The sequence below is a fragment of the Sminthopsis crassicaudata genome, chromosome 3 (assembly GCF_048593235.1).
Source record: "Sminthopsis crassicaudata isolate SCR6 chromosome 3, ASM4859323v1, whole genome shotgun sequence".
NCBI lineage: Eukaryota > Metazoa > Chordata > Mammalia > Dasyuromorphia > Dasyuridae > Sminthopsis > Sminthopsis crassicaudata.
The window spans coordinates 336,469,044-336,496,893 of NC_133619.1; the positions used below are offsets into that span (position 1 = coordinate 336,469,044).

At 36.5% G+C, this 27,850-nt stretch overlaps 2 protein-coding genes across 2 annotated transcripts in view; one reads left to right on the forward strand and one right to left on the reverse strand.

The window, feature by feature from the left end:
- The window catches only part of LOC141561646 (uncharacterized), a 612,565-nt gene that overhangs the window by 220,612 nt on the left and 364,103 nt on the right, over positions 1 to 27,850 (forward strand). The gene's annotated exons all lie outside the window — the stretch shown is intronic.
- WDR53 (WD repeat domain 53) lies at positions 16,685 to 27,550 on the reverse strand. Its single transcript, XM_074301528.1, has 3 exons — positions 27,400 to 27,550; positions 23,147 to 23,642; positions 16,685 to 17,303 (listed from the first exon to the last, which is right to left on the reverse strand). The coding sequence occupies exons 2-3, from the start codon at positions 23,624 to 23,626 to the stop codon at positions 16,713 to 16,715; spliced, it is 1,071 nt and encodes a 356-aa protein (XP_074157629.1). The 5' UTR covers positions 23,627 to 23,642; positions 27,400 to 27,550; the 3' UTR covers positions 16,685 to 16,712.

Genomic DNA, 27,850 nt, shown 5'->3' on the forward strand with positions numbered 1-27,850 from the left:
TTCCTTCATCTGATTTCTTCATCTCTATGAAATTCTAATTTTTATAACATTTATCAATGTGTATTTTCAGTCATCTCTAATAAATTTTAAGTTTGTTGAAGGTATTGAGTGTTTTATTTATATTTATATCTCATCTTTTCCTATCTGTTTTCTGCTTTTGGGAGGATAAGTAAATAACAACTTCTCATTAATTCATGACAGACATGATCCTTATCATAGGTTTAGACATGGTTGGTATCTTAGAACTTGTATAGTCCAGTCCACTTCTTTTACAAATGAGAAAACTGACTCCTAAAGAAGCAAAATGAATTTCCCAGGATCACACAGATATGTGGCAGAACCAAGATTCCAGCCAGATTTTCTAACTCCAAATATAACACTCTTCTGAATATATCATGCACTTCTCTATCATAAACTTAATAATACTGTAGTCAAAACATTATTAAAGAAAAACAAGAAAAAAAAAGACAAACAAGAAGCTGCTAGAATTAAAGGAAAACTAGCTAACATTTGTATAGGACTTTACAATTTACAAAGAACTTTATAAACATTAACTCATTTTATTTTCACAACAACCTTGGGAGAGGCTATTATTATCCCCATTTTACAGATGAGGAATTGAGGCAGACATAGTCTAAGTGACTTGCCCAGGATTGCTGAACGCATCTTCCTGATTACAAATCTATCCACTGTGCTTCCTAACTGTCTCTGACTTAAAATAGTAAAATATGGTGTTCTTATCATTATTTGAAATAATATGGATTGATCTTTTTTTTCATATTGATCTTTTTTCATCAGCAGAGAGATCAGTTGCACTGGAGTTTCGGTCTTGTTGTTCAGTTGTTTTTTAGACTTATCTGACTCTTTATGAACCCGTTTAGGGTTTTCTTGGCAAAGATACTGGAGTGGTTTGCCATTTCTTTCTCCAGCTAATTTTACAGATCAGGAAACTGAGGTAAACAGAGTTAGGTGACTTGCACAGAATCACATAGCTATTGTCTGAGATCGGATTTGAATTCAGGAAGATGAGTGCTCAGCCCTCTATCTATTATACCACCTAACTGTACCAATTACAGCTCTCATTACATCTTAAGAAATATTTGCATTAAATGAAGTGAGCAGATCCAGGAAAATATCATATACTGTAACAACAATATTGTATGATGATCAACTGTGAAAGAAAAAAATGAACCAAGATAATTCCAAAGGACCTATGATAAAAAATACTATCCACTTTCTAGAATAAGAACTGATGAACTCTGAGTGCAGATTGAAGCATATTTAAAAAAAAAAAAAATCTCCTTAGGGCAACTAGGTGGCTCTGTGGATAGAGCATCAGCCTTGAAATCAGGAGGATCTAAGTTCAAATATGACCTCAGACACTTAACACTTCCTGTGTATGTGACCCTGAGCAAGTTGCTTAACCCCAATTGTTTCAGCAAGATAAATAAATAAATAAAATAAAAATCTCTTTATTTTTATTATTTTGTTTGTATTTTCCTTCACAACCTGGAAAAATTTTTTTGCATGAAATAAGTAAAAATAACTTTTGAAAAAGCTAAAGATGAAGAAATTGGGATGAACTCTGTAGACTTTAGTCAGTTTGAAAGCCATGGAGTCAGAATTAAGAGTCCTTGGTAGATGGCTGCTTATATAAATCTATTCACCTCAAGCCAATGGAATGAGTTGAGAAAAGTCTCTCAGGAAATAGGAAAGAATAGGCCAGAGGAATCAGGTTTGAAAGAATTTCCAAAGGAATTGGAGATACCTTTTCTAAACTACAACTTCTTGGAAAAGTTAATGAGATAAAATAGGAATGATTTTATTTTTTTATTATTACAACATCAAGAAAAACAAACAAATTAATTGATTAGAATAAATCGAAATAGAAAAAGGTATGTAAAAACTGTGTGCATTAAATTGACAAGAGTATAACAATTTTAAAAAGAGGAGAAAAAAGAAATAGGTGCAGCACAAAATGACTTATTCATAATTATATGCCTGAAGCCCTATGTCTTACCTTTCATAAAGGAACTGGCACACACACACACACACACACACATACACACACACATACACACACTTTTTTTGATAATAGAGTAAGTAGATTTTTTTCCCTTTACAAACCTTAGAAGATCTGAACGCCACATTGACAGGAGCAGGTCTCTAACTAGCAGACCCCTAGTTCCCTGCACAGTTTCACTGATTGCCTTTTTTTCCTCACTATCTACCTTCCCAGAGAGCTGAGCCAGGTTTCTTTCTCCCCACCCCATCCCCATATCAAGCCTACTCCCACTACTTCTTAGTGACCTTTTCATTGCTTCTTTCAGGGGATGCAAGGATGTGTCCTCACTGGTCATCTTCTTGGAAACAAAAAAGACTGCAAAGATTAAGATACGAATATAGATTTCAGTCCAGTCTTCCTATCCAGGAAAGTGAGCAACAGCATGAATAGGGCTATAAATTCACCCTGAGGTCACTCAGCATGGAAAGCTTTTAATAGCCAGGACACCTAAATATAGTTTCAAAAACCAGCATATCCAAACACAGATGCTTAGGAACAACACAATATTTACCTTGATTAGTGTAATCAGCCTTAATACACTAATATATTATTCATAGTTGTGACAGTATGTATCTGTATATATATATATACACACACACAAAATTATATAGTGCTCCACATAAAAAGGAAAGGTCAATCTGGGACAAATGTGAATTACTCTGCACTTTTAACACCTTCACAAGTTGTGTATTACAAAGCATTAGTTTGTAAGAGTAATCCCAGGCCCTTTTTAAGGTATATGATGTGCATAAAGGTATAGCTATCATCTTCCACAAAAATTTATTTGTATCTATCATGTTCTGGGCAATCGCCTGCATGTAGATAAAAAATGTGAGTTGGTGCTGATCCTCATAGGACTCACAATATAGTTGAAAACATAGGATTCACATGGACTGATGGATACTTGATTTCATCAGTTTGGATACTCCTTCCAAGACTTTTGGTCTTTGCAATTCTTCATCATGTTTCCTCATAAAAGGAAAAGCCTTCTTAAAGGATCAACCCTAAATAGTGAAGGTCTTCCTTTTGCTCTTTTAGGCTATTAATTATTTAATGCTTGCTTATATTATCGACCCTTTTTTAAAAATTAATTTTATAATTATAATTTTTTGACAGTATATATGCATGGGTAATTTTTTACAATATTATTCCTTGCACTCACTTCTGTTCCGAATTTTCCCCTCCTTCCTTCCACCCCCCCCTCCCCTAGATGGCAGGCAGTCCCATACATGTTAAATGTGTTATAGTATATCTTAAATACAATATCGACCCATTTTTTTAAAAAGTTATCATCATCATCATGATTGCTAGCATTTATATAGCATTTTAAGGTTTGCAAACACATTCACTCATTTGATCCTCACAATTGTAATGTAAGATAGGAAGTAATGTCATCCCTCCTTTATAGATGCAGAAACTGAGGCATGGAAAGATTAAGTAACTTCCCCAGTTAGTAGGTATCCAAGGCACGATTCGAATTTAGATCTTGATTCCAGGTCTGCTTAAAATCTCATATAATAGTTCTATGGCTTAAGGCAAGCCAGTTAACTGCTTTCTGCCTTAATTTTCTCATATATAAAATGGGGATTTGAATAGTATCTATCTCCCAGGATTATTGTGAGGACAAAATGAGATAATATATGCCAAAGGTTTTTCAATCCTTAAGTTTTATTTAAATGTTATCTCCTGTTGTCCCTTGATATCTTTTTACACCAATTGTAGTGAGCAAGTCACTATTGTTAATTAACAGGCTGCAGCTTGGTTATATATGCATTAGTCCTGCCATTGTTCTTTGAGGTATTTATAATTTTAATTCTTATAAAACTGTAACATTTTCTAATTCTCAATTATATAATATTATTGGAAGACAATTGGTTGTTGAAGAAATGGCCTTTTGTCACAGAAATCATTTGGAGATCATTGAAAAGAGTAGAAAATTTCTCAAATATAATTCAGCCTGATTTTTTCTTCCTACTCAATTCTGAGTGCAGCTCATTCTCCATCTGTAGCTCTTTTCTTATATTCCTTTTTTTTTTTTTTTTTTAATGTACTTTGTGTTCTAACCAGACTAGACTTCTGACCTTTCCCTAATCTCATCTTGTACCACTCTGTCTCTATCATTTGTGTAGACCATCCTACATGGTCAGAACACATTCTATCCATATCCCTATCCACTGAATTGCTTACTATAAAACTAATATATGTAAAGTGCTTTGAAAATCCTTTATCCAAAAAAAAAAAAAAAAAAAAAAAAAAAAAAAAAAAAAAAAAAAAGACTTTTTATTCCCTTCCTTCAAGTGCAAATTAAGGTGCCAGTGTCTCCATGGAGCTTTCTCTGAATCTTCCATAGCAACTCTGTATTTCTCTTCTATTTCTATCATATTCTTATATTCCATTTATTTTTGTATATGTTATATTCCTTATAGAAGATTGTTTGCTTCCTAAGAGCAGAGAATGTATTATTTTCCATCTTTGCACCTAAATAATATCTGGCACAGAGTAGATACCTAAGACCCTAGATTTTAGCACATAGCATAATAAATTGAGACCAGGAAGGACTCCTTGACTTGGCCCTGGACCTCAAATACAAGGGGATCCAGATTTATATGTATTAAATGAAAATTGTTATGGCAGAAACTAGGCATGGACCCACATTTAACACCATATAAGATCAAAATGGGTCCATGATTTAGGCATAAAGAAGGAAATCATAAATAAATTAGAGGAACATAGGATAGTTTACCTCTCAGATTTGTGGAGGAGGAAGGTATTTGTGTCCAAAGGAGAACTAGAGACCATTATTGATCACAAAATAGAAAATTTTGATTACACCAAATTAAAAAGTTTCTGCACAAACAAAACTAATGCAAACAAGATTAGAAGGAAATAACAAATTGGGAAAACATTTTTACAGTTAAAGGTTCTGATATAGGCCTCATCTCCAAAATATACAGAGAACTGACTTTAATTTATAAGAAATCAAGCCATTCTCCAACTGATAAATGGTCAAAGGATATGAACAGATAATTTTCAGATGATGAAATTAAAACTATTTCCACTCATATGAAAGAGTGTTCCAAATCACTATTGATCAGAAAAATGCAAATTAAGACAACTCTGAGATATCATTATACACCTGTGAGATTGGCTAAGATGACAGGAACAAATAATGATGAATGTTGGAGGGGATGTGGGAAAACTGGGACACTGATGCATTGTTGGTGGAGTTGTAAAAGAATCCAACCATTCTGGAGAGCAATCTGGAATTATGCCCCAAAAGTTATCAAAATGTACATACCCTTTGACCCAGAAGTGCTACTACTGGGCTTATATCCCAAAGAAATACTAAAGAGGGGAAAGGGACCTGTATGTGCCAAAATGTTTATGGCAGTCCTTTTTGTAATGTCTAGAAACTGGAAAACGAATGGATGTCCATCAATTGGAGAATGGTTGGGTAAATTATGGTATATGAATGTTATGGAATATTATTGTTCTATAAGAAATGACCAGCAGGAGGAATACAAAGAGGCTTGGAGAGACTTACATCAACTGATGCTGAGTGAAACGAGCAGAACTAGGAGATCATTATATACTTCAACAATGATACTGTATGAGGATGTATTCTGATGGAAGTGCATATCTTCAACATAGAGAAGAGCTAATCCAATTCCAATTGATCAATGATGGACAGAATCAGCTACATCCAGAAAAGGAACACTGGGAAATGAGTGTAAACTGTGAGCATTTTTTTTTTTTTTTGTTTTTCTTCCCAGATTATTTTTACCTTCCGAATACAATTCTTCCTTTGCAACAACAACAACAAAATTCGGTTCTGCACATATATATTGTACCTAGGATATACTATAAGATATTTAATATGTATGGGAATGCCTGCCATCTAGGGGAGGGGGTGGAGGGAAGGAGGGGAAAAATTCGGAACAGAAGGGAGTACAAGGGATAATGTTGTTTAAAAAAAAATTACCTATGCATATGTACTGTCAAAAAAAAAAGTGATAATTATAAAAATTAATAAAAAAAATGAAAATAGTTAACACGATATAAGCCAGGACACAATATTAGGCCATCTGATTTATTAGAAGAAAGGAGTTTTCCAGGTTGGAAGGGGAAGAACAAACAGGTACAATTCCCTGAAAACAAAAAAAGAGGTGTCCCATCCCCCTAAAATAAAGAAATTCATGTAGTAGGTGTTTAATAAATGTGATATTGATTTACAGGTCAATACATGTTTATTGAATTGAATCGAACTGACCAAGATCCAGAATTGAGTTACGGTGAAGTCAGCGTGGTTCACTCAAGTCCCACAATTTTCGCAAGTGAAAGATTCTCAGGAAAATGCTCTGTAAAATTTAAAGTAGTACATAAAGCAGTCATTAATATAATCTAATGTTAACTAGAACAGATTCATTTTCCTCTAGGTATACTCCCCACCATCAGTAGGAAACCTTTCTTTTGCCTAGATCTCAACACAGGATATCTTCCACAATACTAGAAAACATCTTTGGTGGCTGTGTGTTTCCTTCATATATATATTAGGACTAGTCAATATAGTTTTAGCTCTTTTCTTACTCAGGTCTATAGTCATCCAGCCAATACACAAAAAGATCTCTTAGGTCAAAAACAATTCTTTTTCTGACAATATTTGCATACTTCTCAGCAGAAAGTATATGCCTATTGTTTTGATATTGAGGCTGGGATATATAAATTCATTTTGCTTCCTTATCCAAGTAGCTAGAGCTAGTTCCATGCAAATGATTTCTAATAAGCTTCAAAGAGACAAAGAGAGGTAGCTAATATTCTCTGACTTGGATTCCTGTCCTTGTATACAAGTCCATGAACCCCTTACAGTAAGTATTTTGGAAGTACAAAGGAGAATCCATTACCAAGGACTGGAGCAATTGATGTCTACTTGAATTAGGCCTTGTAGGAAAAGTAGGATAATAGGAACATGATTGAGAAAAGAAAAGGAGCTCATCAATACCATCTTTTCTAATTTTCTCATTCTAACATTGTAACATGCCCTCCTAGCAGTTACTATTACCAGTCTGTCCTAGGCCCAACAGAGTACCTTTGACCACTGACCTTTGCAGTGTCAACTCTACCCAGCTTGCCTCCTCTGAGGCCTTCAAAGGTCTCTGGCCACGATCTCTTGAATAGTAGTTTAATAACTGATAGCATGCTCAAGAACAGCCACGTGTAATCTTAAAAGTCATTATTATAACTACTCACATAATGCCCTGACTTGTTAACTCCTTAGTGAACACCTGTTCTGAAGATCCACGTGTTTACTACCAAACTCCTTACCTCTTTCGGCTATCCATCAGCTTGGCTAGACTACCCCAGGCTAGGGAGTCAGGTTAAAGAGAGTGACTTGCTGCCTGCAGTGGGCTTATAAAAAGCCTGTGAGGTCACACACACAGCTAACCAGCGAGAGAGCCGTCACCCATTACGAAGTTATCTCAATATGGCCAGGATCCCACCCACAGGCAGTCCTATATCCACAGAGATTATTTCTGGGCCACCCAATCTCCTGTTGCACTATGGCCGCCCATTTAAAGGACCCTTACATAACATTAATCAGGGAGTGGAATGGTTTGCCCAAGGACACATGTGTACTTAACAGAAGACTTAAAGAGAGTATGGAGATGATGTTCTCAACTGAGGGAATAAAGTAGACATTGTACAGAGAGAAATAAGCAGACATTTCCTATGACTAAGGAACCATGGAAGATAATAGAAGGAAATTTGTTTGAAATTATCATCTGAAGATATTACAGAGTGTAAAATCCTAGATTAAGACATTTGGACTACTTCAGTTTCCTTACACAGTAACATTTTTTCTTTACAAAAATTGATTAGTATTTAATTTAAAAGAAGATGCTTATTAACAGAATGGCTGCAGTTTCCTAATATACTAATCTACAACTATGTAAAGTAGCTGACTCCTTTCATTATCTGATTACATCCTGGATGTTGGATATAACTGCTTTTATTTTTCAGTCATCCAAAACACAATTAGAAGATAGAAACATAAGAAATGGATTTTCAAGAGGGAAAGAAAAGAAAGATATGGGCCAGTTGCAGTCTTCTCTGAGAGAAAAAAAAAAGAAAATTTCAAAGGATACTCAGGTTTTGCCAATTTAAATAGTTTGAAGAACCTATGGAAAAAATGTCTCCCTTTAATGATGAGAAAATCAGTGGATCAAGAATCTTTTAGATTTTCTATAAAGCTAAAGATGTGGTCTGGCTGAGACAGAAGAGGGAACTTTGAACTCACCAAGGAGAGGCTACTAACAGAATGGGCAGGAGTTCAATTTCAGGGATGCCCTCCTTCTCAACATACTTTATTCAACACTGTATAGAGTAATAACAAAATTGTAATAATGATCAAATGTGACTCATATGTCTAATGAATATAGTAATCCAAGGCAGTTCCAAAGAGTCCATGTTGAAAAATGCTATTCATTTCCAGAGAGAGAGAGAATTAATGAACTCTGAATGCAAATTGAAACATACTTTTTAAACTTTGTGTTCCTTGGGTTTTTTTTTTCTTTTGCAACATGGCTAATATGGAAATATTTTGCAAGACTTCATATCTATAATTCTTAATTTTTAAGTGGGAAAAGAGCAGAAGGGAAGGAGAAAATTTTAAACTCAAAATAAAAAATGATTGTTAAAAATAGATTAATTCCCCCCACACTTTGTTCATTGAAAACTGTAATAGAGAAAATGAACTAGTAGTTGTTGGTGCTAGAATTAACTGTATCAGTCTTAAATAACTGATTAATTGTAATCATCTTGCTGGAGACCAACTTCCTATTCAAGAAGTGCAAGCTAGCTCTGGGAGAAATGCTTACCTAAAAATTCAGTATACTGATGTGGGAGAGTAAATGTTTAGACACAGGTTCTTTAGGCCGCCTTTGTGTTTGCCTTGTCCCCAAGGAGCTATGCCAACGCACATGGTGATAGGAGTAGGATGGGGTGATGCTCTGGCTGCTTTCAGTTTGTGGGAGCTAACAGGAAGCGGAGGAGCAACAATGATTTGATTGTGCAAAGGGTAGCTGTAACTTGAGCTGCTGATATGGTGTGGGATTTTTTTTTGTTGTTTTTGTCTGAGAAATGGAGAAGAATGCTAATTATGATATGTGATTAATTCACAAATACTTGTGTCAGTGTTATTAGATTCCTAGATTAGATTCCTAGATTCTACTGGCCATATCTTGGAGAAGGGAAGTCTAGTTAAAGATACCTATCAGAAAGATTTTTCTTGAGTCTGAAGACCCCAGAATTGTCATAAAATAAATCCATTGCTCTACGATAACATGACACAGACCTACAATTCGAGTACAGAAAACAAAACACATAGAGCAATCCCTCCCCCCTCCTCCACCTTGTCCCTAATCTACTATAGCTAGGTGGTACAGCAGATAGAGCATTGGGTCTGGAGTCAGGAAAACTTGACTTTAAATCTGGCTTTGGCCCCAGCTGTGTGACCCTGAGCAGGTCATTTAACTTCTACCTCAGTTTCCTAAAATGTAAAATGGTAATCCCATTGAATCACACCTGCCTCCCACTGTTGCTATACCAAATATTTGTAAAGCACTTAGAACCGTGCTTGATCTATCATAGATGCTTACACAAACCTTTTTCTATCCTTCTTCATACTTCCTTGGAAAGCATAGCACCCCAAAAGGATAGAATGAAGGAATAACACCTGGTGGGCTCAAAGAACCTTCACTGATTCGTTTTAAATATAAATAAACTGAGGCCCAGGGAGGTGAGGCAATTTGACCCAAGGCAGCTCAGACCCTCTCATCTCTGGTTTTGATCTGGTGCTCTTTCTATTACTGGCAAGTGCCCCACGTGGTTCTTTTAGGGCACCATCCCCTGCTTTTCTTTCCTTTCAGTGTCCTTGAGGTTACTTTCAAAATATCAAAATGTTCACAATATATAATTTGCTTCAGATTCCTCTATTTATTGTTACCAGCTTCTTATGCTGAGCTTTCCAGCTCAAAGGGGTAGCTCATGCTGAATAAGACCTCTGGCTGGAGGCTGCTGAATTCAGGAATACCCAGACCTGTATGCTGTATACAATGCATATAATGTCAATGTTGACTTGTCATTTGGGGGACAACGAATCTTTTCAGATCTTTTTGTGATCTCACCTTGTGATCAGACTCTAAGTATCTAAACCTAAAGAACCAATCTTATATAATTCCTCTGCATATAAGTTTTTAAATTTTTTTTTTCTTTTTGAGCTGTTGCTCTGTAGATGGCCAATTTCTTGCTCTTAACTCAGATATGGGTAACAAATGTCTGGCTCTCATCTTCATACTTTGAGGTTGATGCTGATAATTTATTTTTTCTATTAATATTTTATTTTATTTTTAAATTGTAATAGTTTTTTCTAATTTTTCCCCTCCTCCCCCCCCAGATGCCAGATTGACCAATACATGCTAAATATGTTAAAGCATAAATTAAATACAATATATGTATACATGTCCAAACAGTTGTTTTGCTGTACAAAAAGAATTGGACTTTGAAATAGTGTACAATAGTGTGAAGGAAATCCAAAATGCAGGTGGATGAAATTAGAGGAATTGGGAATTCTATGAAGTGGTTCATAATCATCTCCTAGAGTTCTTTCCCTGGGTGTAGCTGGTTCAGTTCATTACTGCTCTATTGGAACTGATTTGGTTCATCTCATTGTTGAAAATGGCCATATCCATCAGAATTGATCATCATATAGTATTGTTGTTGAAGTATACAACGATCTCTTGCTCAGTTCACTTAACATCAGTTCATGTAAGTCTCTCCAGGCCTTTCTGAAATCATCCTCTTGGTCATTTCTTACAGAACAATAATATTCCATAATATTCATATACCACAATTTATTCAGCCAATCTCCAATTGATGGGCATCTACATAGTTTCCAGTTTCTGGCCACCACAAAGAGGGCTGCCACAAACATGATGCTGACAATTTAAAGCAGGGCTATGAGAACAGTTTCTTCCATATGCTCCTATAAGCAAAAAGACAGATAAATATCTGTCTCATCTATTTCAGTTTAGACATGAAGGATCAAATGAGGGATGGTAACCTCTTTTCTGGTTATATATTTTTCATTTCCTCCAGTTTCGCATGGTATAATTATTTTGATGATAGGAACTAAATTTCTTGTGATAAGATAATCTCCATAGACGTGAGAAGCTTCCTATATGCAGTGAAAAATTTAAAAGCAAAGCTCTGAGAATAGGAATAGCGTCTTATGTATTACCTAGTGTCAGGCATATGTATTGTGTCTCAATCAGCTGTGGAGCCTAGTGGTAATCAGATTCAGTGATCATAATTATTAAGCAAATATAACTCAAGCTCCCATTCAGTATTCTCTCCAAACAAAGCAGAGAATCATTAACTAAGTAGTAAACATTTAGTTTAAACCTAATAGCAAAGTAAACAAGGGAAAAAGCAAATAGTAGGATCAATTTTAGTCTCTACATACTTGAAAAGGTACTCATAGATTCCTAAAATTTGTGGGCAAGGGAATGCTTCCTGGAAAATTCATACTTTTAGGTGAAGAGGGCTTCACTGTGGTTAAAACACCTCTTGCCAGTTCCTGGCAACCAACAAGTCCTGGACATGAGAGAGCTAAGGTTTTTTCACTTTTCTATTAATAACCAAAACTTAGCAAACACCAAGCTTATTGGCATTACTTGCCTTGGTTTTCTAATCTATAAAATGAGCTGGAGAAGAAAATGTCAAACTAATACAGTATCTTTGTCAAGAAAACTCCAAATGGGGTCATGAAGAATCAGACTCAATTGAAATGACTGAACAATAATAAACTGCAATTTTTCAACGTATTTGAATGTATCTTGTGATGTGACTTGAATCAGTTCCACAAAGTTCTAGCCCTTTGATAAGTTAAAATGAACTTTGCTTTTCATAGAAAAATTATGACTCACTGATCACCTAGAATATATATTTTTCAGTCTTCATAGTTGCTTCTATGAGGTTTTCTGTAGATTGAAATGGAATGGATCCAAAAGAAACTGATTAAATCACAAATTGAGGGATTTTACCTTTCTTCCTAGCCCTGGCTCTGTTTTCTAAAGCTGTTTTTTTGAAATCAGTCTTTCACACACCAATTTTCCATTTCTCTCTCATCTCTATACCCAGACCACATTTGTGACAGAAGGATAGCTCATATTCCTGTGTGAACTTTCTTATTGTTTTTTTAGGCATGAGGTGAATGTTGCCTTTGCTCACAAGGTAAATGCTTCCTAGGAGGGAGGAATTGGCTCTGCCCATTAGGCAATCTCCTAGAAGAGATCCCTGCACTGGAGTTTCAGTGATCCAGAGGAAAAATCTCTTGGCCTTAGAGGCTTGTACCAGAAATATTGTGGAACTTTGTGAACTTTTCTATCATTTCATTGTAGGCTCTTCTTCTCTGTATCAATTTAACTATCTTTTGAAAGGTGTGGGATACATAAAAATAGACAAAGTGAAAGAATAAGAGATCCAATTCCGAGTTTGGTAAACAAAGAAAAGTAGAGAAACCTCATTTAAAAATTACTTGTATTTCAAAGGCGCGGGCCCCTCTCTCGGGGCGAACCCATTCTAGGGTGGCACTTAGTAAGAACCTAACATGTATTGATTAATTTTTCCTTTTAATGTGAAACAAATATACCATACTAAACTGGCTCAAGTAGTAGTTTGGTGGCTTGGTGGTTAGAGAGCCAGGCCTGAGTTCAAATTTGGCCTAGATATGTCCTGTGTGACTCTGGGCAAGTCACTTGACCCTGCTTCCCTCACTTTCCTCATCTGCAAAATGAGTTGGAGAAGGAAATGGCAAATCACTCCAGTATCTTTGCCAAGAAAACTCCAAATAGAGTCACAAAGAGTTAACATGAAATGACTGAAGAATAACTGGCTCAAATTCTCAGAGTAACTATGTCTATCTTGTTCTTGATTTTATTATCATTGTCTGAACAAAAAAATTAGTTTCTCCTTGCATTTATTAAAGACTCATCTACTGACATATAGCAAAAGAGTTTTTTGATTTCTATTTTTGGATCTTGATAAGTATAAGCCCATTTCCAACTAAAGATGGAATAGTTTGCTGAATGATAAGCCCTTACTGAGAAGTCACACTGTGTGCTGTATTAAGAGGGAGAATGGAGCCCTGGTTGGCTAAGAGATTTTTGAGGATACTAGGCATGCAAGAGGAATTTTGAGAAAGACACTCAGGAGAAGCAAGGACAGAGATATCCCTGGAGCTGCGGAAATGGGGGAAACTGATCTCCCAGTGTGTCTTTTGAAGTCAAGTACTTTGCAACCCCTAGAAACTACGGAGTTTCTCCCCAGTACCCACCAAGATTGTCTCAAAATATTTTGGGATCCTGTTTCCCAGAGCTGAGGCTTGGCTTGGCATAACAGTAGTCCTTTGCACCCAGGATACCCTCATCCTAGCACCAGGTGTTCATTGAGGGACTGAGATTCCCTCCTTCCTGGGGCTGCCATCAAGTGTTCCAGTCCCTGTTTCATGTCACCAACAGATACTGCACTCCTGTTCCCATCACAAAACTCTGGTTCTGTGCCTTGCAGAATGGACCTGATCCTCAGGACTTGAGACAATACTGTTCCCATAGGACCTATGGCAACAGTAACTCAAAACCCCAAGTGATTATAGCATCATTCAGCCCACTTGTGGTATTGTGCTAATCTGCATTTGGTCCAGCACGTTAAGCTTTCCTTCTTAGGAAATGCAAATGCCATTTTTTTCACCTTGAGATTAATTAGGCTTCTGTTTGTGTCTGACTTTCCCGACTCTGCTCTGGCCACTCAGGTTCCAGTACCGTTGACTTTTCTCCTTGAGCTGACATGGTTTTATTTTGATCTCAAGCTCATCTACCCCAACCATAACTTCTCTAATTTCTGATCCATTACTTTGACAAAGTGGTTTACTATCTAATTGTGATAGTCCCTGGTGCAATCAGCCTTTAAGGCATGGCAAGCTAATTACTCTCCTCCTCTTAAGAGTCATATCATGGTAAAAGACATTGTCCAGGGTCCCAAAGTGTTATGGTCCTTGATTGCAAATACCTGATGTCTATAATAGATATACTTCTAGTCTAATGCCTCGAAGATAGAAGAGCAAAGGAGCAACTACCCAGCCAGGGCCCTCCCTTTCCTCCTCACAAGGTGGAAATAGTTCCCTCTCTTTGGACGTAGATGGGGAAGATCCCAGATCAGATACTGATCCATGCCCTATGGGAGCCAGGTGTCATCTTTTTATTACAAAGCCCAACCATGCAACTCCTAGGATACTTGATGTTAAACTAGCCCCGCACATATACCTCAAACTTTTTTGATCATGATGAATAAATATTGTTCAGTTGTGTCTGACTTTGTAACCCCACTTGCAATATTCTTGGCCAAGATATTGGGGTGGTTTGCTATATCATTCCCCAGCTCATTTTACAGATGAGGAAACTGAGGCAATGGGGTTAAGCGACTTGACTTGCCCAGGGTTAGCCAGCCAATAAGTATCTGAGGCAAAATTTGAATTCAGATCTTTGTGACTCCAGTATTATCCACTATGCTATTTAGCTGCCAGGAATAGCTTTAATCATAATTTTTAATAAAAATATCCTAGATATATATTGAACAGGAAGATGACTCTTGACTAAGGCCCAAGACTCCATATCTACTGTGCCACTTGGCTGTCCTTTAAAAAATATATTACTCTGGGGGCAGCTAAGTGATGCAATGGATAGAATACCAGCCCTGAAATCAGGAAGACTTGAGTTCAAATCTGGTCTCAGACATTCAACACTTCCTAGCTATATGACTCTGGGCAAGTCACTTAGCCCCAATTACCTCAGCAAATATATATATATATATTTTTTTTTTTTGATAGTTTTATATAGTATCTGCATCTTTATTAAAAAGCCTACAATTTGTTTTTATTATCATCTTTAACTGGTTTTAAAACAACTTATTTGCTTAATCAAAGATAATAATACTTTTTTTTTTCTATTCATGTAGATAATATTAGGGTTATTTGTTCCTGCAAAATTTGAAAGAATTCCGCTATGACTTTGTCAGGCTAAATGTTATTCTGTGGAGTAATTTTTTAATGAATTGTCATATTTTTTCCCTCTGGAAAATTACAAAATCCAAGCAAGGCCAAATTTCATCTCCCAGCTCAACAACTCCCGATATTCTGGGAATAAAAAGTAAAACCACTATTTAATGACCATTTTGGATGAAGATGTCAGTGTACTGAAGGGCAGAGGTAGATTAAATCAGCATAACATAGCATTCTGTGATAAAATTTTACCAGTCCACTAAAAATTCTGTTACCCAAGGTCCTTAGTTATCATGTCCTATAAACTCGAAATATTACCATTTTATCCTTACATTCTATTCCTCCCTAGACCCAGATTCCAGTTCTTTTCTCTGAACAGCCATTCTGAAGCTGTGGTGGTCAAATTACTTAACCATAGCAATAAAGGATTTCAGTACTTTACTAGTCTGTAGTATGATTTGAATTGGGAAATTAGATGAATAGATATTTTTTATCTAATAGTGTTTACAATTTTCTTGTATACTCATACCAGAAGTGGACATTCTCAAACTTCCAGCAATAGGTCACAAAAGGGATATGACTTTGTGCTGTTCAGCACCTGTATATCCAGAGTACTCAATAACTACTAAAAAATAATGCTTAAAAGTAATCTTAGCAGTGAGGTGGCATAGGGCTTTTAGTCAGGAAGACTCGAGATCAAATTTGGTCTCAGACACTTTTTAGCTCTGTGACTCTGAGCAAGTCACTTCACCCAGTATGCCTCAGTTTCCTCATCTACAAATGATCTGTTAAGGGAAATGCCAAACCGCTCCAATATCTCTGCCAAGAAAACCCCAAATAAAAGATCACAAAGAGGATATGACTGAACAATAACAAGACTAATCATATTTATTTGGGATAGAGACCTCTAAGGTTTTCTTGGGTTTTGTCATTTGTGAAGTCACATGGCCTTGTGATTAACTTCAGATGGGCAAAAGGACTGTGGGACCCAATCCTGGTTATATCATTAATTTGCTTCCACAAACATATTGGGCAAACACTTCTTTTCCTTAAGTTTTCTACAGTCTTGATGGTAGATTTGCATGTCCCCAATTATTATTTAAATGAAGAACAAGGAATTCTGCATTCTTTAGTCAATAAATTGTTTATTAAAATATCTACTTCCCAAGCATTATGCTTGGTTCATAATAAATAAAAAACATTAAGGGATGTAGATGTGAGAAGTATTGAGAATAAAACTGGTATATTAAAAAAAAAGACTCTGCCTTTAAGGAGCTGACATTCTAATTGAAAATAACAGAGAAAGAGAATGGTGAGTAACTTTGGTTTAGGAATAACATAGATATAAAAATGGCAGCAGAGTGTACTGGGTGTAGCCTGGGCTAGATATGCAGAGTGCAAGGTCCTAGGGTGGGGAACTTAAGTACCTGTTGGGGTCAGAACTTGAGGATAGAGTGAAAGTTTTAAAATATTGAACCAAAGACGACAGATTTTTCTACCCCCAAAAATGGATTTTAAATGGTTTCTTTATTGAATTTAGAAGTCATTTAGGGGATACACAGATATACAACTACTCTGATCAGCAACAAGTATCTGTCCAGACCCCTTTATCTTGGTGTAGGAGAGCCAGTTCACTTTTTCCCCATGTTCAACAGTCAGCTTTGGTAAGAGTTCAGTACTTGTTTCATCTATTCCTAAAACATCATCATTTCTTTTTTGTTTGGGATAGACTGATGTTTTAATTTTTTTCTTGTGGATGAATTTTATAGGACTCTTCTGTTTTTTCCTAACTTTGCTGCTCACATCCCATAACATAACCTTTCCATCATTCCCTCCAGTGAGCAGCCAATAGGAATCTGGAAGAAAGTGAACCTGTGACACTCCCAATGTATGGCCCTTAAGTGCTAGTTCCTGTTCACATTTGACCCCCAACACTCTAAAAATTCGAACTTTACCATCTTCAGCACCACAACTAAAAACATTTCCACAAGATGCCACGGAAAGAGAGTGAACTAAGGCAGGATTAAAGAGTTGACCAGATGCTTGTTCTCCCATCTCTTCTGTTTCATCCTCCTGTAAGTTTACCATCCACAGTGGCCGCGCTTTCTGTAGATTCCACAGCATTACCTTCAAATAAAAGTTAAAAGTCATGTATAATAATCACTTACATTTTTGATAGCCCTTTAGAGTTTGCAAGGGACTTTCCTCCCTACGATCCCAGGAAGTAGGCAGAACAAATATTATCCTAAGTTTATGGGTAAGGAATTAGCTCTAAAACGTTCATCTGACTAGTCTGTGAGCACAGGCTTCCTGATTCAAAACAGTCTTCATTATGTTAGACTGCTGCTTGTCATTCTTCTACACACAACAGATAGTTCAGACATTTTGCTCAGCAATCAAATTTAGACAGTTATTTATCTAATTAAATCAACAATCATATCTGAACAAAATTTGAGGATGGTAGCTGATCCCACTGAGATGAAAGAGAGAGTAAGCAAACTCTAGGAATGGCAGTACCCTAGCAAAAAAGCATCGAGGTTTGGTGGTCTGTACCCCCAGACCACCAGAACTCACAAGCTGTGAAATCAACTTGCATGGAGAAGGGCTAGTCATTCCTACCAACTTATTAATTGACAATCTCAGGGAAAGCAAGCCAGTCAAAGCTGAACAGCAAGGCACCCTGAGAAAGAGACAAGTCAAATCACCATCATCACCACCATGAATTGCATTTCCAAGTCAAGTCAAATCACCATCATCACCACCATGAATTGCATTTCCCCTCAGACCTTCATGATCTGAAACCTTGGGAACAGCAATGCTCCCAGCTCATCAAGCCATCTTCTCAGCTATCATCATCCTGGTAAGAAGACTGAAGACTAATAGTGTCTTAGCTACTGGAGACTCAGAATAGAAAATTTTTGCCATCCAACTCCTTGGCACTATCAAATACTTCTATATCCGAAACTGATATGATTTAATCAATGAAAACAACATTAAAGAAGCAGCATTACCATCTGCTTTGTTGCTGCACCCCACCATGGACAATAGGGCCTTTCCATTTGACTTACAGTCTGAACTTTCCCCATGTGTTATCTCTCCCAATCATTAGAATGTGAGCTCCTTGAACACAGAATCTGTCATATTTCTTTTTTGTGTTCCCAGTTCATAGTGTTTTGCATATAGCAAGCATTTAATATTTCATTCATTTGCTCTAAGGATTAAAATACTTAACTACTACATTTTTAGGAGGAACATTTGGTAGATACAAGATGTCACAATTTTCGAGAATGAGTTTATGAAAATGGCCTGAACATGTAAAAGACCACATCAATGGCATCAAATCCCATCTACTACATAAGCCAGTATGATAATTCTCTGATACTTAATGGATCCATGATATTATCAGTGAATTTCCTGCACCAGTATAGTGTCCATATGATTTTGTAAATTTTTCACAACAGATCCACACAATACACAATATGGACTTTCCTCTTAATTAGAATCTAATTAAAAGTCTTGTGGCAAATTATGTATGATATTCCAAGGAGAGAATCTGAATGATTTCCAATTATCTATCTCAGTAATAGTTTAACCTTCCAGATAATATTTTTAGACAGTATTTCTTGAAAATGACTACCATATTGTAATGGATAATAAAAAGGGTTTTTAATCCTATTTTGGTGCTCTTGCCATACTCTCTATGTATCTTGTATGTACATTTATGTACATGTTGCTTACCCCATTAGGATTTAAGATCCTTCAGGGTAGGATCTGTTTATTTTCATTACTTAACACAGTGCCCGATACATAATATTCAATAAATACTTGATTTGATTGATCACTAGGTAAAATCTGGCATTGTGTACTTTAGTAACAGACAATGGTCTATGTTGGGAATAGACAATTATCCAAATAATCATGATTTTGGATATTCTTGCTATAGCTTGGTTTTTCTAGCCTAGTCTTTTACAGCATGTTTATTTCCTAAATACCTAACTTTTTAAAAAAATAACTTTTTGTAATTTTAGATAACTTCAGATAACCTGACTAACCTTTTGTCCTTCCCCTGGTCTTTAAATTCTATACTTGGAACAATCTAGTCTGGACAGATAGTTTCCTACCTGATTGGCAATTTGTTGCTTGTGACTTCAATAGAAGAAAACTAATTAGACAGACTTGAGGGAGGACCTTTCCCCCCCAATAAAAACACTTCTGGGGTTCTCAACTGGGAGTTGCCATAATCCAGAGCTGATTCAATCAACTATGACTCACAATCCAATTTAGGAATTTCCAAAAGCATGGAGTTAGGATCACTGTCAATTCCTTATTGCTACAGTCAGGACTAAAGGACCTGAGGCTTCCTGATGGTATCCCTTGTTGGGTCTCCCTGCTTCTTTCTAAGTTGATGTTAGGTGCTAACTAAAATCTATAAAAAATCTATAAAAAACAATTTAAACCCACTTAAATTAAAGTTACTAAGCTTTTGGCAAGAATTTTGTATTTGAATCATTTATTTCTTCTCCTGTATAAAAGTGAAAACATCAAGATTTTCCCTCCCTCCTTAAATTAAGAGAGGTACTGTTAAAGCCTTATTTTAAAAATGTTACTATTTTCCATGAATTATATTGGACACCTAGACATGCATAAATTTGTTTTCTAAGTTTCTGAATAGATGGATTTGATGCCATCAATGAGGTCTTCTCTTACTATGTTAAGGTCATTTTCATAAACCCATTCTCAAGAATTGTGATATCTTCTATCTACCAAATGTCTCTCCTAAACCTGTGCTTCTTTTTGTAAAGCATTATGCTGAAAATCCACTTAGGTGCAGACTTAAGATTTTACTAGTAGCAGACAATTATGAAACAAAAATATATTGAGATCAAGGAAATATTAAGGAATCCAAAATGATTAAACACCAAAATTAAATGAGACCAAAGGAATTGAGAAGTAAAAAAATTTGAAACTAAACTGCTAAAAGGCAATTTGGATATAATCTAGATCTTTTCTACACTCTCCAGGTTCCTGCATTTTCTTTCATATTTACCCTCCCCAGTGCCCAGCCAACTTTCCCCCTTAGCAGATACCCACAAAGTATTTTCAGCTGCTTAATCAAATTCATGTTTCCCTCAAATCACTCAAATGTGTTCTCAGTGTCGTAAGATACTTTCAACAATGGCTGGCCTGAATCTCCATAGTCATTACCAATTATTCTGGATTCTCAAACCATTCCTGCTTTACCTGAACACTCCTTTTTTTCTCTGTCATACCCTTTAACCCCTCCCCCCAATGTTGAAAGGCTGGCACATTCAAATTCCTGGGCAAACCACTTTGTGTCTGAAATTAGGATATGGGACTTTTTTGGGGGGGTGGTGAGGGAGTGAAAATAGGGAGACAGAGCATAAAGAAAGGCAGCATATCTTTGCTAAAGATAAAAACAATTTAGGAAGTTTTAGGTCCAGGGAAGGTACATACAAAAAAGGAAGGAGAAATGACAAAAGAGCTGGGCTAGATCTTCTTTGGCAGATTGGCAACTCTCATAAGAGGGTTGATAAATTGCTAATATCTCTTTTGACATGAAGTTTACCTAGAATAGGCAAGAAATACAAGATATGCCACTCCCTGTCCAGCTCCCTGAAACCAATCCATTTCCCTTACAAATTCTATCATTTAGGAATTCATTTTAGTTAAATATGTCCCCTCTTAAAATATAATTTCTGATACTAGTTCTACCAAAAGAACCACTGGGGGCATAATTCTCTCTCACCCACGCCTCCCTATAGGGGTATCTTTATCTCTTTCTCCAGACATACCCACTTTTATAATAAAAGGTTTATAAGTGAGAGATAAGAAAAATACTTGAAATTTCAGTTAAAGAGATATTTGGTATTTCTAAGCTTTCAAGGACTTTAATCCCACTTTGGTCCTAAAAAATCTTGACCCTTTCAGTGAATTCAGGACATATCTTGGGCAATGCAAATCAAAAAGTAAAGTAAAATGTACAGTTGTACCTTAGTATAATTTCTTTAGTAAGAGACAAAGATGTGTCAATTTGTAAAAATCCTCTTGATGCTATTGCTTAAAGACTTTCTCAGAAAAGAAAATAACTCACTGTACAAGACATATTGTCTGCCTTTTCAGAAGCTATACTGGATAAGCTCATGGCTTGAAGGAAAACTTCAAGAGGGTATCAACCATTTAAGTCCCGAAATAGAAAGTTACTAAACCCATGTTTGGTTCGTGGCCTATAGTCTAACCATTCCCTGAACTTATACTAGATCTAGTGGCAGAGAATTGAGCAACTAGAGAAAGCTCTGTAAGTAAAACAAGAGGTAGAAATGTAAGGTAATAATGGTGCAAATGTGCTAACTTGTGTATGGGGTTTTGTAAATTTTAAAGCATATATGATCACTGGTATTCTTAGTCTAACTTATTGTTTGTCCTTTGTTGTAACATGAAATGAATTGGATTAAATGAGGAAACAAATGGCCTTTTTTAAGAGAGAGAGAGAGAGAGAGAGAGAGAGAGAGAGAGAGAGAGAGAGAGAGAGAGAGAGAGAGAGAGAGAGAGAGAAATATATCAAAGTCTGAGAGGGAAAGACTCTCAGGGTTTCTAGCCAAAAGAAAAACAACTGCTATTTACAATCATCACATCTCAGTCAAATCTTTTTCTAGATTCACTATCTTCAGCTTTTTGCATATTATCAGGACCTAAATTGTGACCAAGTAGGGCTTGACCTGGGACCTACTACTGGTCAATGAGCATCAGAGTGATTTGGGTTTAAGGCATGGTCCCTAAGAAAGAAATGTTGTAGGTAAAACCTGAAATAACCGGTAAAAGTATGATACCTGAGGAAGGAAGGAAGGAAAGAATAAAGGGAAAAATAAAGTCCAGAATTGCTGGGAGAAGTAGTAGAGAGGAAATGAAAAAGAATGGCTTCACAGTGGTAGCTGCTTATATAAATACATAAACTTTGGTATATGAAGTCCTTCTACATGACCATGTAGGCATTTTTTTCAACACTGGAGATGAACAACATATGAAGTTCATATACATCTTGAATAAAACTCAAGGGATTTAATGGTATTACCAGAATCAGAGTTGAAGGGACTTAATTCATAGACTTAAAAAGTTGAAAGGAACCTTGAGGTCATCTAGTCCAGTAGTATTGAGCTCAAATAGAAAAATTCTTACAGGCTATATTGACTTAGAAGATCACAAATTAACAATATCTATGTTGTTATTAAATGTTTCTCCAATAACATTTTGACTTAGTTTGCCATGGACCTCCTTTGAAATTCTGACCCTAGTCCAATCTCATTGTCTAAAAGCCTTTTCTACTGAATCCCAAACAAGCTGGGTCTCTAGTCTTTATTTAACTGTCCCCAGGGGTGGATGTCACAGATCCTTTAGCCAGCTAGAGTTGTCAAGATTCTTTCTTTACTGAGTTAAAAACTATCTCCAATTGTTCCTACTTCTGAAGTATCAGGAAATAAGTACATTTTCTCTGTTGTGTGATAGCTCTTCAAATATTTGGAGACAATCATCACATCTCAGTCACATCTTTTTCTAGATTCACCATCTCCAGCTTTTTGCATAGGATTATTTTTAACTCTAGCTGTAACCAAAAGATAACAGTGGAATTATTACTTTTCACAATTCTATGATAAAACATAAGTGATTCAGCCCACTTCTAGCTCCTCGAGTGATAAGTGGTGTGTGATAATGTTGTTTTCAATCCTTTTTTTCCATCGGCACAAACTCAAAGCCAAATAATTAAATCCCTACATCTGGGGGATGATTCTTTACCAGTATAATGACAAGGAGAGAAAATTTATAATTCATCAATAGGTAAGGAAAGTCAAAGTATAGTAGAATGTAAAGATCTTTAGCTCAAATCACTATTACCACTATTGTGGTAAGCAATAATTGGTTTAATAATTACTCAAGTACTGATTTGCAAAAATCACCTGCATGTCTAGTCCACATGACAATAGGCTCTGGGGTCTTTGAGGCCGAAAAGCAACAGAAGAACAGATGTTTGAATGTTTCCTCAGGGATCGGCTAACCCGTTTGTTTTCCAGTTCTAAGATTTTGATTGTTCCAGAGTCATCTGCAGAAGCTAGGAAGTTTTCCGTTTCATTCAATGAAAGACAATTGATTTCCTCTTCATTCACGTGGAAACTGTCAATGGAGCCTTTGAAGGATCTGATATCCAGAATGCTAATAACTTCGCCATGAGATGCATACAGTTTGTTTGGACAAGTAGGGGAGAATCTGACACAAGTAACATCATCAGTCCCTTTGAATTGTATCTGTCCTAATGAAATCCCTTCTTGACTCCACATTATGAGATCACCACCTTCTGCCCCTGAAGCCACCAGCCCTTCTTTATTTGCATCCAAGCACAGAATAGGAGAAGAATGTCCACCAGTCCATTTGACTGCCATAATAGTTCAGAATTGTCTATGAAGGAGAAAAAAAAATGGAAATCTTACATTTTCTTTAAGAACTTAATGTAGTTGACAAATATAGCATTTTAATGTCTAATCCAAATGTAAAAAAGGGGAAAAATAGTTTAAAAAGCCAAACAAAATGCAACAAATGTAATTCAATATAATTTGAAACAGAAATACCTGAGTAAATTGGACAAAAAACATCTAACAATTTTTTACTATTGTATTGTGCTGTATGCTTTTCAAAATGTTTTTGCCTAGATCTATTCTTTAAAAGAACATAGCAAGGTGGATATGTCGGTCTTTTCCTTATTTTACAAATGAAGCAATTGGGAAAAAAATGTATAGAGATACTAAGCAACCTGTTCAAAATTACATAGCTAAATAGCAATGGATCTGGAATGGTCAAAGAGTTACAATTTTTGCTCTGCCACTTATGTGTATGTAGTTTTGGGCATCTCATATAAGCCTCTCTTTTTCTCTTCAGGTTTCTTCCAATTCTAAAAGCAATGATATTAAATGACAGAGAGATACGATCAGAATATAGGTCTCCTTTTTAACTTTATCATCTTACTTTTGCTTAAATGATAAGGTCTCACAATCTACAATTCCCCAAAGTGTAACTTTTCAAAGTACGTTGTTTGCCTAAGTCTTAGAAATACTAAGTCATTCTGGATCAGGGCCCTGTCTTTAGTGTTGCTTGGAATATGATAATATTACACTATTAAAGTTATTTTTGCTTTAAGATAACATATGAATTTAATCCAAGGTCACAGAGAAATGAATCCCTAACATTGTTTTCTAAACTTAATTAAAGAATTTAGCAGCTGAGCAAAAAAAAAATTTTTTTTTGGTCTCATTTTTTGCATGTGAAAATAAAGGATGAAGCAAAATTTGTAAACTTGGAGGCTATTAGAAGGATAACTTTAGAAAAACTAGATCTAGAAGAGCCCTAGTCATAGTAATGTAGTAGGAAGTTTTTTTTACTCAGTTGGGATAAAGAGTAAACTGGAAAGAGAAAAATTTTAAAATCTAGTTGAGAAGAAATGGGAGCTTGATCAACTGCTGTAACAGAAGCTAAAATGACAGATGTGAAATATATTATTGAGATAGAAATATTAGGACTTAGCAATTAATTAAATGTGTGGGGATCTTGAAAGTTAAATCATCAAAATAAACTTAAAATAGAAGCCCCAGTGCTTTTCTTCATAATAAAATGCAATAATTTTTACAAAGTCAACAACGTAAAAATAGTAATAAGAGCAGCAGAAGAGCAAATTATTATTGGGAGGAGTTGCTGACCAAGTAGGGATTGAAGCAAATAAAACCAAGGAGAATTCAGGAAATGAAATGACTTAGACAGAAAAAATATAAAGAATTCAACATTTTTGGTGCTAAATATTCAAAGAGAGGTATAGCTAAGAAATTCTCTGTCAAGAACCTTTGAAATGACAACTTGTAGCAGTTAAGCTATTTTTCAGGTCTTTTCGTAGTACAGGTTATAGTATCCATAAGATTGTCAACTTTTCTAGATAAACATTTTCAAGGATCACCAAAAAGCTCTATATTGTATGTTTATTTAGAATTGAGAAGTTACATTTAGCCTAAAATCAAAATTTCTCTGAAAAGGATCAACTTAAGCGTTGAAGCTGCAGTTTTTAGATTATCAATTTTAGAAAATTAGTAAGTTGGCATTTTAGTTTTAACAAAATATCCTAACTAAAGCCAAATGAACTTTCTATAAATATTTCCTGACAGGAACAAGCAAAAATAATCTGGTACCCTAAATTAGGAACATTTAGTGACAGCCTTCCTTAAACTTTCAGTCCTGGAGAAAAACAGGTTTCACAGTTAATTCTATGAATCATAGGGGTGAGGTTAAAATTGCCCACTCAATCTAGTCAAAAAAAATAAAATGGGGACCTACAATGGGTGTGTCAAGCTAGCAGCAAATTCACTGCCAAGGAAAGAAAAGCATGAATTTTCACTCATCATGGGTGGGTCATTATTGGGTCAACCAATATTTAATGGACAGAAGATTATCCTGGACTAATAACTGACCTCCATGTCCCTAAAATTTGTTTCCAGTAGAATCAAGGGGAATTATTCATTAGTGTTTGGGAAACACCCAAATGCAATTTTCACCAGTATTAATAAAACTAATCAGAATTGGGGAGAGGGGGACAATGGTAAGGAAAAAGGTAAGGACTCAATAAATATTTGCTTAATGAATTTTATTCTCTCTGAATTAAGTCAAATTTTGATATTTCAGAAATGAGGCACCACCATGGTAATTTCTGTTCTTGTCACAGTGGGAGAGGATTGCTTAGAATGGGGCAACATTCCAACAAGCTCCCCACACTTCCAGTGATGAAATCATTTTGTAAAGTGGGAAATAGTTGTCTTCTGGCATCACTTCTCTCTCTTAGAACCAATCCCTTGGGAGAAAACACTTCTCTCAATCCTTCCTTCTAAACCAAGATCAAGATCAAGTCCTGATAAGGTTAAAAATATTACAAACAGCTCACCCCTTAACACCTGAGATCCAATTACACAAAGGCAATGGGATTTTGGATCATGTTGGAGAAGTATTTTATTATGGATTCTGGGCATCTCTCCATAAGTGCCCTAATGGGGACCTTTAGCCCCCATTCATTTGAGCCATAAGGAATTCGGGTTCTCAAAAACCCAAGGAGGAATATTCACCATTTTGCTTTTCTGTAGGATTTACCAAAGAAGAGAATTAGAATAGTTTTCTAAGCATGGGTACACAATCCCTAGAGTACAAGATTTGGGGGGAAAAGGAGGAAATTCTCCATGTGGCAATGAAACATTGGCCAACTCTTTCTTTGCTAGTAATGATCCTTAATTTAATCTTCTCTACAGAAAGGGTAAAAAAGGAACCAGCCTATAAGGTTCCAAATGATCACAACTTAATCAAGTTTAAAAAAAAAAAAAAAAAAAAAAAAAAGATCTAGGATTATTTAATGAGACACGGAGGAAAAAAATCAACAAAAGAAAATATTCAAAGACTGCATATCAAACTTTACTTCGGCAAAGTTCTCCCTTACTCCCAGGATTAGAGATAATATTATTATAATTATAGTATCCTATATAGGTTATGTACACACTATATATAAATAGGTACAAGAGGTACCATATGCAAATACAGTATATATAACCTAAATAGGATGCTTCAATTATATATATATATATATATATATATATATATATATAAAATCGCACCAAAGGGTTTCTAGAATTCTTTATTTCTCGGGGTTATAAGGTATTTCACTAACTTATTAAAAGAAGTTTGGGAACTGAAAAAGTTCTTTAATAACTAAGGTGGCCTAAAGAAAAGGTCTCTAAATGGTTCTTTACACTGTGTAAAAAAAAAAAAAAAAAAGAAAAGAAAAAAATCTTAAAAACCCAACAAGAGCTCACGGAACGAGTCTTGAGTAACACCCCCACACACACAGGGAAACCAACTTATTTCTAAGATCCTTCCAGATCCAAGTACCCCTACACCATATTTCACGAAATTGTTAAGCAAACGAGGCGTCCCCTGCGGGGACCTGGCCTTCACTAGGGGCAGAGAAGAGGCCGGCTCACGGGCGGCGGAGCCCAAGCTCAGGCGGATCCAGGGACTACAGCAAGTAGCCCCGGACTTAAGAAATAATTCCCGACAACAAAAGCTACAGCCCATAGGGCCGGAGAAGCCAGAAGCCCCCACAAAGCAGCGAGTCCCGAACTGCCCCAGCCGTTACCTGTCCGAACACCTGGCTTTCCCGGCGCCTGCTGATGATCTCATGGCCCAGCGCCCAATCCTCAACCGACCCACCAGGGATGGGCTCCTAGTTGTCCGTTGTCTCCGGAACAGTCACATCCGGGTCCAAGAGGAGCCTATCCAAGCACTGACGTCCTCGCCTCGTGCCCTCAAACGGCATGGCGGAACCGCAGGCGCGCCGCTGAGCGGCAGCGCGATCCGGACCGTTACCGCGCTTGCGCCCAGCGCGAGGAGCCGGAGAGAAGGCTCGGGAGAAGGGAAGGAAGGGGGGTGGCGGGACTGTCGAGGCGACCGCGCGGACGCAGCGTCCGTTGCCCATAGTGGGGCGGGGCCGGCGGACGCCCCAATGCGGGCGGGGCGGAGGCGGGGGTTCGGCGAGGCGGTCGGTGGGGCCGGAGAGGGAACCGCTCCTGCCTCCGAGCCGGACTCGG